We start from the raw sequence: 15,013 nt of genomic DNA on the forward strand, positions 1-15,013 counted from the left end.
ACACGGCCTCTTAAAGAAGCTCATCTCTGACAGGTCAACCACTTTCCACTGCTGCAACCTGTGTACATATCTCAGTCAGGCTAGGGTTAAGCACAACTTCACGTTAGCATACCACCTGCAAGCGAATGGTCTGATGGAGAGGTCGAACCAGACCATTCCTGCCCAACTCAACCGATACGGTTGAGTTCAAGCAACAAGCCGGGTGAAGCAGACGGACAAGCATCTTCCAGCAGCTGCATACACAGTTACTACAGCATTGGAGAGTTCAGATGGAACGTCCCTGTATGAGATTGTATGGTCAGCTGCCAAAACTGGGCACTACATTTGCCTTGGACGCACCAGTCAAAATCCACCATTTCATCGCACGACAGTCTGCCACAACAGCCGAGAAAACGCACTCAAAATAGTTGCACATGTGCAACAGGCACAAGAGCAATACAACGACCGCCACCACTGTCTAGCACCATAGGACAGGATCGGAGATGAAGTCTAAGTAAAGCGAGGTCACCAGTTATCAACCCAGCAGTTATATGCGAAATACAAGGGACGTTTTATCGTCACTAACTGCCTGGGCGACAACACTTGGCGTGGCAAGTTGGCTTCCCAGCTTCTAAAGCACATGCAGATAGACAAAAGCATAACAATTTTGCGTTACACACATCCGAATTAAAGAAAAGGGTTCGTCGGCAAAATTGACATGCTCTGGCAAGCTGTGCATTCTTTCAGATGAATAGCATACGCAGTCGTAGCTGAATGCAATAAAAGTGGCGCACAAGCACGAGCAGTGCTAGAGGATAGGACGACGAAGCAGAAGAGCAGCCCAAAGGGACCTGCACCTTGCCTGTCCTGTCTCTTCCTTACAATATACCTAAATATATAATATAAAAGACAACCCCTGTGGTGCTTCCGTAAAACTTGTACTACATATAGTGTAACCTCATGATATATTACTAAAGCACTCAGACCTCTTAATAAAAAAATTGATTTTTCTCATCTGGGCCACCCTAGTCTAAAAAAAAGAAACTATGTTCTATGGCATGCTCCAGCTTATGTAGCATGGGATTTTGATCAACAAAGTGCTAGTGAGCTCACCTATATTCTGCATTTGCAAACGATAAACTGCTACGTAAACTCTGTTAGTACAACGTCGGCTCATAGGTATGTCAATGTCCACAGACCTCTTAATGGAATATAGTATGTCTTTCAATGGCCTTGTTTTTTGTATATGCCTTGTATGTACCACCAGGTACATACCACCAGGTATCTGCCACTGTGATACAATGAGACACAGAAGCCTTAAATTTGTTTCCACGTGTTTTGCACAACTCTCTGCTTAAAGGGACACTAAAGGTATATCTTAAGTCCAGCTAAAGTGATAGATTAGTGCTCAAAAATCTCGAAGGCGTCAATATTATTGCGAACAGAGCCTTAATAATCGACAAATTGAGGTAAATGCAGGACATGGCTAGAGACTCCCTCGGAACATTCAAGCACTTGACCAATGACGAAAGCACTCCTCGGTTAAATTCTGTCACTAATATTCAACAATTCGTTGCAAAAAATGTTGAAAAAGACATGCTTTTATTGTATTATAAGATGAAATAAAATGCTACTTGTCCAGTTTTATTTCATTTTTTAGAAAAAAGAACTAATTCAAATTATCCCTGACAGCGACGTGGGCGGTCAAAAGGTTTCATTTTCGCTCGACTCCGTGCCACCCACGCTTTCACGTTTCACTAGTTTCGTTATTGCGAAGTGTTGCACTGGTTTTGCTGGCTTGTGAAAGTCGCACAAACTGCAAGTTGCAGAGAATTCAATTGCCATGTGACGCCGCAGGATGCCCAAATGTACGCCACTTGACCAAAAAGCATCTGCAGTGGCAGATCCACCACTCTGTCTTAGCTCGGTAGCGCCGTCTGTTGGGTGGGGTTTTACTCACCGGCGGCAGCAAAGGGTGGTGGTGGCGTATACAATGTCACCACTGCCCCGGTTAGAGGTAACGGGAGATTTGAATTTAGGAAAAAGGCATTCGGACCCTTCAGGTGCAATTTTCTCGTAAACGAAGTCTTTTTTTTTTTGTGCGAAACAAGCATTGAGAGGTTTCTGGAATGGTATTTAAACAGTCGGCGTCAACTTAGTATTTGCCTTTAGTGTCCCTTTAAACCTCTTCTCACCATTCTTCCCCCAACAAATATCAAACCTGCCTTCGTCCTCGTGACATGTCTGTGTCGACGTTTTACATTGTGCATCCGCATAGACTGCTGTTTGCATTTCGACACAGCTTGTGAATGGTGTAGTGCAAAAACATCAATGTTGTATAAAAATACACATTACATTGGATTACAAAGCCATCAGAATATCATGTGATCATAGGATCAACAGTAGTATGCAGTGGGCAGGTCACGAAGCTTAAAGGGTCCCTGAAATGGTTTGGACAAATTTTGTAGATGTGTAGGTAGCAGCTACAGTAAAAAATTAGCACCACAATTTAAGTGGTGCTAATTTAAGTCTCATATTAAGAGAGCTATGAACGATTAAAAGTTACCCTCCTCCCTAGCCATGCTTTTTCTCCTCAACTTGCTCACGAAGTGATGGGGCTTTGGATGATTGGGAAGGCAGAGTTTATGCGTCGTGATGCGACGTTGTGTCGTCTACTTCTGGCTGTTTTGAAACCAGCACGTGAAGCCTCTCCAACTTCTCCGCTAGCAGCCTAGCCGTTGATGCCCCGCGAGAGCTATCCAAGCAGCCTGCATTGCGAGCATACTCCAGAGTAATACTCCAGAATGTGGGCTTGTTGGTATAGCATCCTGATCCGAGTTTTCTAGCTTGAATAAGACTGGACACAAGAAGACACACAGAACAGCACCGTATGTGTCCCATGTGTCTTCTTGCATCCAGTCTGATTCGTGCTAAAAAACTCAGTTCAAGCAAGCATTCTGTCACAGCACTGGGCATGTCTGGTATTCTAGTAAACGCAGACAAGCTGAGTGTTTTACACCCATAACACTCACAACCGGGTGGGCAGAGGTGTAAACTAATGTTCCTCCATACTACTGCCACTGTGATGAAGGGACTTTAGCGTAAATGTGAGCAGCCTGCACGGTGCAGTTACCTGGTGACGTAGAGCTTAACCAGCTAAAGACAGAGCTACTATTGCTGTAACCAAGTGTAAAACATTTTAAACATTTGGAAAGACAATGTGTTCATGATTAAACTCTTGCTACAAATTTACGCCAGAAGCAAAGCAGAATACACTTGGTTACTGCTATATTAGCTCACTGTTTGTCTGAGCTCTGTGCGACTAGGTAGTTGCACCGTGCAGACCATTCAGGTTTGTGCCTCTGCTCATCCAGTAAAACGGCCAGTCTGCTTGCGCTTGCATTTACCCGAATACCAGACGCACTAAAAGTCTTTATTGTGGTAGTAATCCTCAGGCGTGAAGTGTCATTCGTACACGGATGGATGCTGGTGCCGATCGGGTATCGATAGCCTGATGCACTGGAGCCACTCCTCTCGCCTTGCAGAGGGGCACGATGTCACAACTTGATATGTCGTCGGTAGCTAGATTTGTAGCCCACAAGATAACAAGGGCTATCCATGGTGCTAGCGAAAGGAAAGTTCAAGACCAACACTGACCGTGCATTTCACATCAACACGGAGAAGCTGTAACACAAGCTATGTGCCGGAAGTACTTGAGTGTATATATATATTGTTGTGTATTCTCTTTCTGTTACTTCTTTTATAAAAACAAATTATCGATGATGCGACCTGGGTAGCCATTTGGATAGCTTGCCTAACTGATGTCAATTGGCCCAACTACGTCAATTAGGAGGGGGTGGCTGAAAATTCAGGGGAGCGGTGCCACTGCGATCGGTAGAAATTCACATTTCTGAAACCCTATAATAAATTAAACGCTTTTCGCAGAGCGCTTAAATGCGTCGCTTAATGACCAGAGGGATCTAACCTAATGAGTCAGTATGTTTGTGCAAAATCATTTCAGGGTCCCTTGAAGGGCAATAGTTATCCTACCTGATAAAGTCAATCGCCGAAAAAGTTTTCAGAGGCTTAAGTAGCAAAAGAAAGCAGCTACAAAGGATGGTGAGCATAAGAAGAAGGTAACCGTGATAACCCACATACATAAAATTTCACATGGCCTCAGAAAGGTTGGCAAAAGGCATGGTTAAAAGTGGTTTTTTTTTCAGCTCCTTTAAAGATGAAAGGCCTATTTAAAAAATTAAATAACACGACAGAGAAATCAGCCAAAAGCAAAAGCACAAAAGACTCGACATATAGTGTATCACTGCGTTTGTCATCTACACTAGGTATATGACCCGTCTGCTACGCTGTTTGATTCCCATGACATATTAAGTTTGTGAATAAAACATCGTTTGCAAGTGTTCCTGTATGGTGTGCACATGTTCAGAGAGATACTAATGAACTAGCTGCAATAGTCAACAAACACACCACAAACACCCTTAAGCAAAATGCACTCGCGCATGGAGGCTTTTGGAGTGGGATTAATGGAACTTGTATTCTTCTGTCGCTTCCAAGAAACCTATGAAAGTGTTTATGCACAAATTATTTAAACTGAATTCGCTCTGTATAGAGCATTAAAGGGGCCCATGGGACAGGGCTATTAGTAAATTCCACGCACTTGACCACTCCTGGTCTTGACTGACTTACATCACTGTGTGATCTTGTTTGCTTACCCCCTCCATTGCATAAAGGTGTGCGTGCCATCTTCTGCGGCCACTACCATCGTAATGCTGGCGGCTTTTACAAGGACATGGAGTTGGTTGTGACCTCCGCCATTGGAGCACAGCTCGGCAATGATGGTCACGGACTTCGTGTTGTGAAAGTTGGCGAAGACAAGATCGAGCACCACTACTACATGTTGGACGACATCCCAAGAACGGTCAGTCTACATTGACCCACAGCTTCGGCCGTAGGTCATGGACTTTATGTGGTAGGCTTTTTGGAAGCAGCAATGCTGGTCATGACAACTTTTGTGCACATGGCAAACTATAGGCCTGCTTGAACAAATGCAGCAGGCTGTCAAGGAGTGGCCCCTTCCAATGCGTGACCTGCTAGGATCGACGAGGACTTGCTTATCAAGGAGTAATATTGTTATTTTGTTATCTACTGATTCATCAGTGTGCAAGCTTAGTAGACTTGCTGACATTAATGTTGTTGCAGATGGAAGGTTTGTGAACCCAGATCAGACAATGTTTCACCTAATAGTAACAGTCAGATTAAACAATCAAGTATAGAGGTTAATTTAATGTTTTACTATGTGGAGGGTGGCCAGTTAGTGGCTTTTGTGTGAGAAAAATAAAAATCCGAGCAAGAGAAAGCTTTACTTACAAGGAAAAGAAAAAAAATCTTTATAGTAGGAACAGTAAGAACATAGAGCAAAAGGATGACGCCTATCACATGACTCAATGCCATGGTCAGATAGCTACTTAGTCCTTTTAGCCAAGTGCTGTGAAGTCTTGGCTGGCTTGGTGCACTTAGCAAACCTTTTGGAAGCGGTAATGTTTTCTTGCCAGTGATACTAGAGCGAACAGTACTTTATCAAAAGATTTAGACTGGCTTAGAATGTTGAAGGATGTCAAAGCCTGACTATGGTGTGACAGATGTCATTAATGTTCAAACCCCAAAGAAGGTCTGCGTATCAATTGAAATGTATTGACAGTTCCTGTTCGCAATTGTGTTTTAGGAGTTTGTGCTCCAGTTAATCTAACTTGACTTGGCAAACAGCTTTTAATAACTTGTTGCCCACGGGCATTAGGTTGAAGTTGTGTATGCATCTGGATTTGCTCAATTTGCATCACGGTGTAAGAATAGGCTAGGTGGCTGAACGAAGTCCGTCCAGGTGGAAAAATCTTGTGCATGTATCGCGTCGCCCTCGGCAGATGGCGCCACAGACACAAGGGCTTTGGTTTTGAATCGGAGAAGCAGGGCGAGAGTCATTACGGATGTGAAAAGCGTCAATAAAACGTTCGAATTCGCTTCTTACGTTAAACTAGATGCATATGTTATTCCAGCTTGAGACGGACTCTTGTTTTTTTTTTTATTTACATAATACTGCAGACCTCATGTGGTCCAAGCAGGAAGGGCAGATAACAAGGCATATTTACAAATGCCATAAAGTTATTACATAGACAAAAGGTTTGACACATGACACAAATGAGCGAAACAAGTCAAAGGAAATACATTGCACATCAATCTACACATCAAAATTCATTGCTAAGATTTCTTTCAAAACTGTCACTTGAGACAATCTGTTCAGGCAGTTCAGGCATATTTGCGATGAACGAAGCATACGTTTCACGAGATCAAGCGTGCTCCGAGAGCTATGTAGTGCACGCGCTCATCCATGCCGGTATAGGAGCATGGCACAATGAGTCCAGTGCAACGGTAGTCGGCAATACTGATCAGGCTCCTTGACGCTGCAGGGAACTGTGTCAAATATTAGTGGCTACGATACCTAACCCACCCACCGAACTTATGATGAGATGCCAAAACCTCCGCGCGAAAACTAGTTTTACGTGCACTGCAACCTATATAAGCTCGCAGTTAAATTGTAATGTGCTGCAAAACAACTTTTCAATGTGGCTATTCGAAGGCCACATTCTTTAATAACCAAAGTCGAATGTTCTGGTAGAGGTTGTTGTGATGTTAGTGTACAGGATAGACTAGCCTTGGTTTGTCGGCATTTGCTCCGCGTGAGTCAATCATATGGACGACTGTCATCTAAAAACCAGGGACGCAAAAGCAGTAAAGTTTTGTGCAGATTGACATTTATTTGACATGTACAGAGAGCATGCCATAAACTGAATTATTTGTACAAGCGTTAATGTTCCATAAGCAAACTGGACACTGGCACACATTTCGCACACACGGGTGAGCTCATGACGCCCATCACTTCATTCAATTAAATGTACAGTTTTCACCTACTGAAGCTTCGACAGCTTTCGCAGCTCCTGCGACTTACTTTTTGCCTCAGATTTCTGTTGTTTGCAGAACTGCCTCATTCTCATGGCTACATAACTGTGTAGCACGCCAGCCATAACTTCTTTATGATCGGCACAGGAGAACTGAAACTTGTACTTATCAAGCATATTGTCCAATGTTAATTCATAGGCATTTCTGAGAGCCGCATGCTTGCGGAATTCCATCTTAGTTGCATGAAGCAACTGAAAAAGACTTTGCTTTGGGTGCAAAACGCCTCCCCTGGTTTTACACAGAACAAGGCTGCTTTCCGGCCGATAATGAAGTGCGCTTTCTTCCAATAACCCTTCATGGCATTTTGCACACATTGTGCTTTTCAAGTACTTGCGGCATATAAAACCAGGTAATAATAATAACAAGCTTGCGAACGGAGCGTATGCAGATTCCAGGGATGAGCTAGGACCTGCAGATTGATGCATTTTATCACCTGTTTGCTCTTCAAACGCATCCATGTCGTGCTCCGGTGCACTCGGCAACGCTTGAAACGAGCTTCCATTAACGCCACCACTGTCATTACTACACGAGGCTTCTTGCTCGCTACAATCTTTTGATGCAGTGGATCGTCTTTTCGACTGCGACCACGGTTGTCTTTCCGCCGGGCACTTCCTTGTTTTCACTGTTTTCGATAGGTAAGCCGGGTAGTTGGGAAAACTTGTGGGAACAGCATCGCTCGCCAGTGACGCCTTTCGCGGAGCACTCACCAAGACGTGCCCTTCGTAGTGCGCTGTCCAGGTCTTGGACACAAGATGAGGCTCGAAGTGCTTTTCGCAGACATGATCATTCGGCTGAAGGACTCGATCCTTCTTTGGGATAGCTCGATGCCAAAGGTTCAAGCGTTCTTCGTCTTTCGGTGGAGAAAAGAGAGACAATTTCTCTGTACAGCCTTTGTAACCCGTTCTGCAGTGGGGAACAAAACATTTCCTGCCCATCACACTCACATGTGCACGCCTGACACCAGAAAAAGAAATGCTGAGCCGCGTTGAGATGGGAGCGAGCGGCGCTAACATAGCCAACGTAAGCCCGTCACATCGTCACGTCATCTGTCGGAGAGTGACCAAAACATGCACCAGTGTTGGGACACTGCCACTCCATGTTTAGCGGCCGCTGTTCGCACACCTAGCCTATTGTTACACCGTGATTTGCATCCTTTAGCACTTTTTTTTTCTTTTTCCTTCTATGTGTTATTTTTTGTATAATTAAAGCAGCTCTGCATTTTTGTCAGTAAATATGGTTTTTGAATGCAGTCTTGTCACATGACTTGCTTCTTTCGAACACTTGTTTAATGACTGTTGTGAACCCCTGTCATGTTTGCATTTGCATCTTTGAGCAATGAAATGATAACTTGACTTAGTGAATTTGATTCTGCTGCCTTTATCGTGCGTATTACTATTTGCTGGAGAGCACATATTTTATTTTGTGTGGGTGTTTGTGTGGCTTCTCAGAGGGTCGTACTGGTTTACCAGTATTTTGCTGGCACTCCCCGAGTTGGTTTGAATGAAGTCCTGCTGTGAACAGATAAATGCATAGAATATTAGCAGTGCATGTATCTGGATTTTCTTATTTTTTGTTTTATTTGTTTCAATTTTTTTTCTTGTTACTTTAATGTTTAACTTTTACACCATGAGGATGGTGGAATTGTCCTATTCTTTTGGTAATGTAAATATATGTTTTTGAATCGCAGTATTTTTCAGACTGTGCGTGTCTTGTGAACTCCAAGCTGTCACTTAGTTGGGTGCAGTTGAGCTTGCTGAATGACTGCGTTGAATGTATGGGCTGCACTCCAGCTCAATGGCTTGAGTATAAACATCTGAGTGCCACGTAATCGTACTGAATTGCTAGTAAATACTATTAGGTTAGCATCACTCATTAAGGAAGGACACTGGTGTTGATACCATTTCATTTTCTTCATTCTTTATTAATAATGAAACTTCATATTTGTGTTATATTTCTTGCACTGATTTCATATGTTTAATTAATTATGGTGTGCCTCAACTATTTCCTAAGATAATTAACATTTCACTTACATTGTTTCATGCCCCCCCCCCCCCCAAATGAAATGGCGCTGCAAAAGGTTTTGAGGCATGGTTAGTAGCCCAATAAGTAAGGAATGACATTTTCTTATTCTATGCAGTAAAGAATGAAATCTTTGAAACAGAGTTTTTATCTGACCGTTATTAGTTGAATAAATCTTCAAAAGATGGCATCTATGTGGAAAATGTGGCAAAATGAAATAATTTGTGATATGGAAACAAAAATATTTGCTTCCACTGTTTCATTCTTTACTCTTTAGGCCATCTAACCATGCCTTAAAATTATTTTTGTTAATGCAATTTTTTTGGCCTCCAACAACAATGGAAGTGAAATATTAATTATCTTAGAAACTAATTGGCCTACACCAAAAGTAATTACATTTAAAATCAGTGCAACATACTTAACAGTAATGTGAAAGTACGAATATCAATAAAAAAAACTAAGGAAATGGTTTCCATACCAGTGTTGCTTAAAGGAGTACTGACATAACATTTTCACCTTGTCATCTTTTTTTGTGTGTTAAGTGAAGGGCCAAACCCTCTAAACGTCAGAAAAATACTGATAGTTATCTCAGCGCTATGTATACTGTACTGCAATACTGGTTTCGGTTTTGGTACCCAGGATACGCCATGATGTCACAATATACTGGCTCCGTATTTTTTTTTTACGAGCCACTTTTTCTTCTATAAAGTGTTAATCATTCATTCATGAGCAGCACCATCATGAGCCTTACTGCTACATGACATCAGCAAATTTTGCTTTGTGTCATGACATCATAATGTGATCCTTCTATGTGCAAGAAACATGTGGTATTGTTTCTACAACTTCAAAAATGTGTGTCAGTACTCGTTTAAGGTACTAGGGGAGGGCACGAGAGCACAAGGTGCCTGGCCGCCACATTGCCTGTAGTGAACACAGCGTGTGTTTAGAATGTGTGAGGTGTAAGTGGCATCAGCCATAACAATATGGTGTGTGCATTGATCACATTTAGCAAAGCGATTCATGAATCGCAAGCCTTGTAGTAGTGTCCCGCTGATGGCGTCCCCTTTTTTAATATTTATTTGAGCAGAGCTTCTGAAACCTTCCCCAGAAGAAAGTGTGGTGCTAGAGTCTATGCAGGTTTCCACAGCAGGGTTGTTTCATCCACCAAGGGAATGGTGGGGACCACGAAAATCGACTGTGCTCTGCTACTGGCCTGTTGAAGGTAGTTACTATAGCCACAGAAGTGCTCACTTTTGGTGACAAAAATGATGCGATACATTAAGTAAAATCAATCTGCATTCCTGGGAAAAACTTGTCACTACAGATGTAGTATATGTTTTGAACCACTGCAAAGTTGTCACCCATGGTGGCTCAGGCCTGCTGAGCACAAGGCCACAGGTTCGATTTGTGGCCACATTGTGATGGGTGACGTAATAGTTCTGTGGAAACCCGCAGGGTGGAGAGAAATAATTAATAAAGGAAAAATGAGACATCCACCCAATCGTAACAAATGCTACAAAGGAAACCCATACGGGTTCCTCAAATGAAAAGGCTTGCAGTTGAAGAAAAACTTGTCCTTAGAAATTACATCATAGAAAATCCTAAAAAGTTTTGGAACATTATGGGTGGCTCTAATAATAACCCAATAACGTTGAACAATAGTGAGCTTTTCTTTCGAGGAAACCATATGAGTTTCCTTTGTAGAAATTGCTACGATTGAGTGGATGTCTCATTTTCCCTTTATTAATTGTGATGGGTGCGCAATGCTCATTAAAGAACCTCAGGTCATGGAAATTTATCTGGAGCCCCCATGTGGTGCCCCTCCACTATGCAGCTTTGGGATGTCCCACAATTTAAATTTTCTAGAAAACATCTTACTTAATAAACTTTGACCATCTGCTCAAGTCACTACAAATGGCAGCATTACTACACAGTTATGAACATAATGAAATTTTAGGGGTGACGAATTTATACAGTCAAAGTAGATGTAAAATTCGTCGCAACATTGCAACTTGAAAGCTACGAAGCTACGAGCAAAGTGGTATTGTAGTGAGCGGTATGACAACTGAATCTGTCACGCAGCATGCAAATAAACAAATGGAAGGCTGATGTGTGTACTTCCATTTATTCCCATAGCCGCTGCGCCACCATCTGTTCCTCTGCTAAGTTTACGAGAAGTTTTGTTCATTGCTTCCCCAGTGTGTATTGGTTTGGTAATGTGAGCAATGCATCGCCGAGGAGTGACTTGTTTTGAATGATGTTGACATGTGTCGAGACGCGTGCTATCACACATGTTTGTTACATGTGTGTATTATCACACACGTTTTGTTGCAGCCAGTACTCTATATTTATTCTGTAAGTGCACTTCTGTTTTTCTATCAAGCCTCGTTGCAGTGGCACATTACTGTCATGGGGTGCCATACTGGACAGTGTCAAATTTCGGCATGTTGGCAGTTTAAGCCAATCACAAAGCTTCCTTCTCAGCCAATTGGAGCTGACAAGATGGCAAATTTGACACTATGGCGGGATGTGATGGTATCCAGAATAGCACCTGTAATTAGCTAAGCTGCACCAAGGCAATTCAACACAATACAATATTGGGTAATTTTTGCTGTGTTGTTATTTTTGTGCTGTCTAGTTAACTAAGAAGTCAAGCTCGCCCAAGTTTTAATTCTAAAGAGCTGGCTTAGTAAGAACCGTCAATGGCATACACTGTTCCTAGTTGCATCCTTTAATAAACAGTAGTGAAATTGGGTTGCAAAGGACTCCTTCATTGTCATCCCTTGGGGCACGTGTACAGTGCCACAGGTGCTTAGGTACAGATGCAAAAACATGCATTGTCAGTGTTGGCATGTCCTTTAAATATCAGCTACCAAGTTTTCGAATAAAGTTTGTTGTTATTGGAGCAGCTTCTGTTTTCCTGAACTGATGGACTTGTCAGTGTTGTTCTCAATGGGTAGCTTAGTTGCCTCTCACTAATCAAACTATAGTTTTGCAGCAATTCATGCAGGGGTAGATTCACAAAAGAGGTTACCATCCACCTAAGTTTGTTGTATACCTAAAGAACAATCCTTGGTAAGTTGTCTATGTGTCACTGGTAACGATATTCAGCTGTGCAGTGTAGTGTCAATGTGTGTAGTTTTACCAGGAGTCATCTAAACATTTGACTTACCGTATTTTCGCGATTCTAAGCACCCCCCCCCCCCCCCGATTCTAAGCACCCCCCCCTCTATTTTCGCGATAAAGTTAGGAAAAAAGTTTGCATGCGAATCTAAGCACCCTCTTATTTGTTAGGAAGAGTGCGTAGCCAAGGCCGCCAAACACGCTTGCTCACTCTCGAATCATTGCTTGGCGGACCTGCAGGTCGATGCTTCTGTTGGACGCATTTCGCGACCATCTGACCCCGGAGGTAATGACAAAGCTTCGTAACATCAATAGCGACGTGGTTGTGATTCCAGGTCGCATGACGCTAGTGCTGCAACCTCTCGACATTTCAGTCGACAAGCCCTTTGAAGCCAATCTCCGACAGGAGTACGAAGAGTGGGTGCGCAACCATGACCGGAAGAAGATGCCAACGGAAAAGCTGCAGAAAGCGTCACCATCAACCATCGCAAAGTGGATTTCGGACGCGTGGAAGAGGGTCCAAGTGGACGTTGTGGTCAAATCATTTAAGAAGTGCTCGGTCACAAACAACTTCGACGGAATGGAAGACGACCTGCTGTTTGATACCGAGGGCAACGGTTCAAGTGGTGCGACGAACTCGAGTGGCAGTGATAGTGACTGAGCATCCTACACAAGCGGTAGGTTCACTGTCTGCACCAATTTTTCTTTTGAATGTTTGCAAAATAAAATGTTATTTCTCACACCCATCTCGTCGTGATGTCGCAGCGAAAAGATGGAGGGGGGGTTAATTCTAGAATTTTCTAATCTAAGCACCCCCCCTCACTTTGGGCATCGCGATCGTGAAAATAAGGTGGTGCTTAGAATCGAGTAAATACAGTAATAATTTGGAAGTGTAGGAGAGGTTTTGGCATGTACAGTACAAAGGCTAATTTCCCACCATTACACGATGCAGACAGAACATTTATAAGTAAGCTGTTGTGTTGGGACGGTGGCCAGGCACTGTTACCGTCTGCATAACGATAGTTCAAATGTTATACAATATTGCGTTTATGTGAGCTGCCACCAAGGGTAAAAATAACGTTGCAGCCTCTCCCGAAAGGCCAAGCCCTGACCCCAAGAGTGCGAAGTTGGGATAGCTACATGACCACAGGAAGATGAAACGGCGGCTGCGTTCTTTCGTCTTCCTGTGGTCCTGTAGTTAGAGCTTTTTTTTTTTCGGAGCTTTTACAGCTATAGCAACCTATTACATGAAGCATAGCTCGTAGTCTTATGGGCACTATAAATTGCAGTAAACATTCACCTACCATATAAACAAGCATGGTGTCACGCATTCGATGCGTCGCATGAAAGAAGTTCACTCGATGACCGCAAGCACTCGAGGCCACAACACTGGAGCGATAAGGCACGCCTGCTTGTCTTGTCCCAAAGCGAGTGTTCCGTGCTGCCGCTCCTTCACCTCTTCAAATGAGCTATGCCTCCTGAACTTGGCAAATCACGCAACGTTTTTTCTGCCCCATTTTATGCTGTTAGTTCTCAGCCTGAACATTTGGAACCAGTGCGACAACATAGTCCGCACAATACATATGGAGTATCCACTTGGAACGAACTCTCTGATGCTGTCCAGAGAACTTGTCCAAGTGGATACGCCGTGCGAACTCAGCGGCTATAATTTATAGATTGAAATATGTTGCATAAAGTAATTAATTAAAAAGTTAATTAGCACAGTTATGTTAATTATTCAGTTGCACGTTTTGATTTCTCATAGAAGTAATGGCCGCCTCATCGAGTAATTTAGATAAAAGGTTAGAATTGTGCTATGTGCCATAGGCAATATTTAAAAAAATTGGTGCAGCTAAAAAAACAACCTGTGTGTGTGTATCGAAACTGTTGGGCAAGTAAACCGAAGATAACCACAAATCTGTCTGTCTGTAAATACGTGGCAAGCAGCGACTTTGGCGATGCCATCGGTACAGCCACCGGGATGTTTGCAGTGCTGTGAAAGATTATTACCTTCATAAAAAAAAGTTAATGTAATTTATTAATGCAAAACATTCTCTGCTTCGTACCAGGCACTTTGCGGTGCATGTAGGTTCTTGTCTCGCCTCGTTTCCGGCCTCTTCAATGAAAAAAGAAATTATGTGCGTGTTCGAAGGTGAGGTATATCAAACGTTTGTCCCCCGGCGGTAGCCCGATGCTCTAACCAGACAATCATTTTGTCTTCTGTTAATGCAACAGCGTTAAAGGCCCCGTGTTGCAGAAAATCCGGTGTCGATGGGGGCGTCGACGGAGTTGTCCCTGAGCGAAAGTTTCCCTATATATTTAGGTACACATATATAGCACGCCTTGCTATATGGCATGCGGTGTATGTGGGTTACATTGCAACACCATTCTATCACTAAAGTTGCTCATGCATTATCTTACATTCTTGACAAAGTTATTCCTTGGAATCTGGAGAATGACAGCACTCAAACAAATGTCATGAAACAAAACCCCTACAGTGCATGCCTCATTATGTTAAACATTGGACTGCGCATGCCTTTTATGTTAAATCTCAGACTTAAACATTAAAAGTGCGAAACAGTAATAGAAATCTGAAAATGATGCAACTTTTTTGGCGCGGCTGAGCACTGCATCCAGGATCGGCCCACACAAGAGGCCGCATTTCTACAGAAAGCTCGCCTTCGTGCATAGTGTTCGCAACCAGCGTTACCGGGTAAACATTACGGTTACATAAGCTGCAGTTGCCAGGAATTGTGAGAAGCAGTCGGGGATCTTTGAATGCTATCACATTCAAAGTTTAGCTCGGGTGCTCCTATCTAAATACATGTAAAAGGAGAATTCTATTTTCTCGCGGAAACCACTG

General features: G+C 42.9%; 1 protein-coding gene across 1 annotated transcript in view; it reads left to right on the plus strand.

Annotated features, from left to right (window-relative positions):
* The window catches only part of LOC126525918 (serine/threonine-protein phosphatase CPPED1-like), a 38,084-nt gene extending 25,192 nt beyond the window's left edge, over positions 1–12,892 (plus strand). The window contains exons 5-7 of the mRNA XM_050173890.2: positions 4,728–4,915; positions 12,391–12,436; positions 12,525–12,892. Coding sequence (XP_050029847.2) covers positions 4,728–4,915; positions 12,391–12,436; positions 12,525–12,811 — 521 coding nt within the window. The 3' untranslated portion in view covers positions 12,812–12,892. The remainder of the gene's footprint in view (positions 1–4,727; positions 4,916–12,390; positions 12,437–12,524) is intronic.
* Positions 12,893–15,013: the final 2,121 nt, after the last annotated feature.

Source organism: Dermacentor andersoni, chromosome 8 (assembly GCF_023375885.2).
Source record: "Dermacentor andersoni chromosome 8, qqDerAnde1_hic_scaffold, whole genome shotgun sequence".
Lineage (NCBI taxonomy): Eukaryota > Metazoa > Arthropoda > Arachnida > Ixodida > Ixodidae > Dermacentor > Dermacentor andersoni.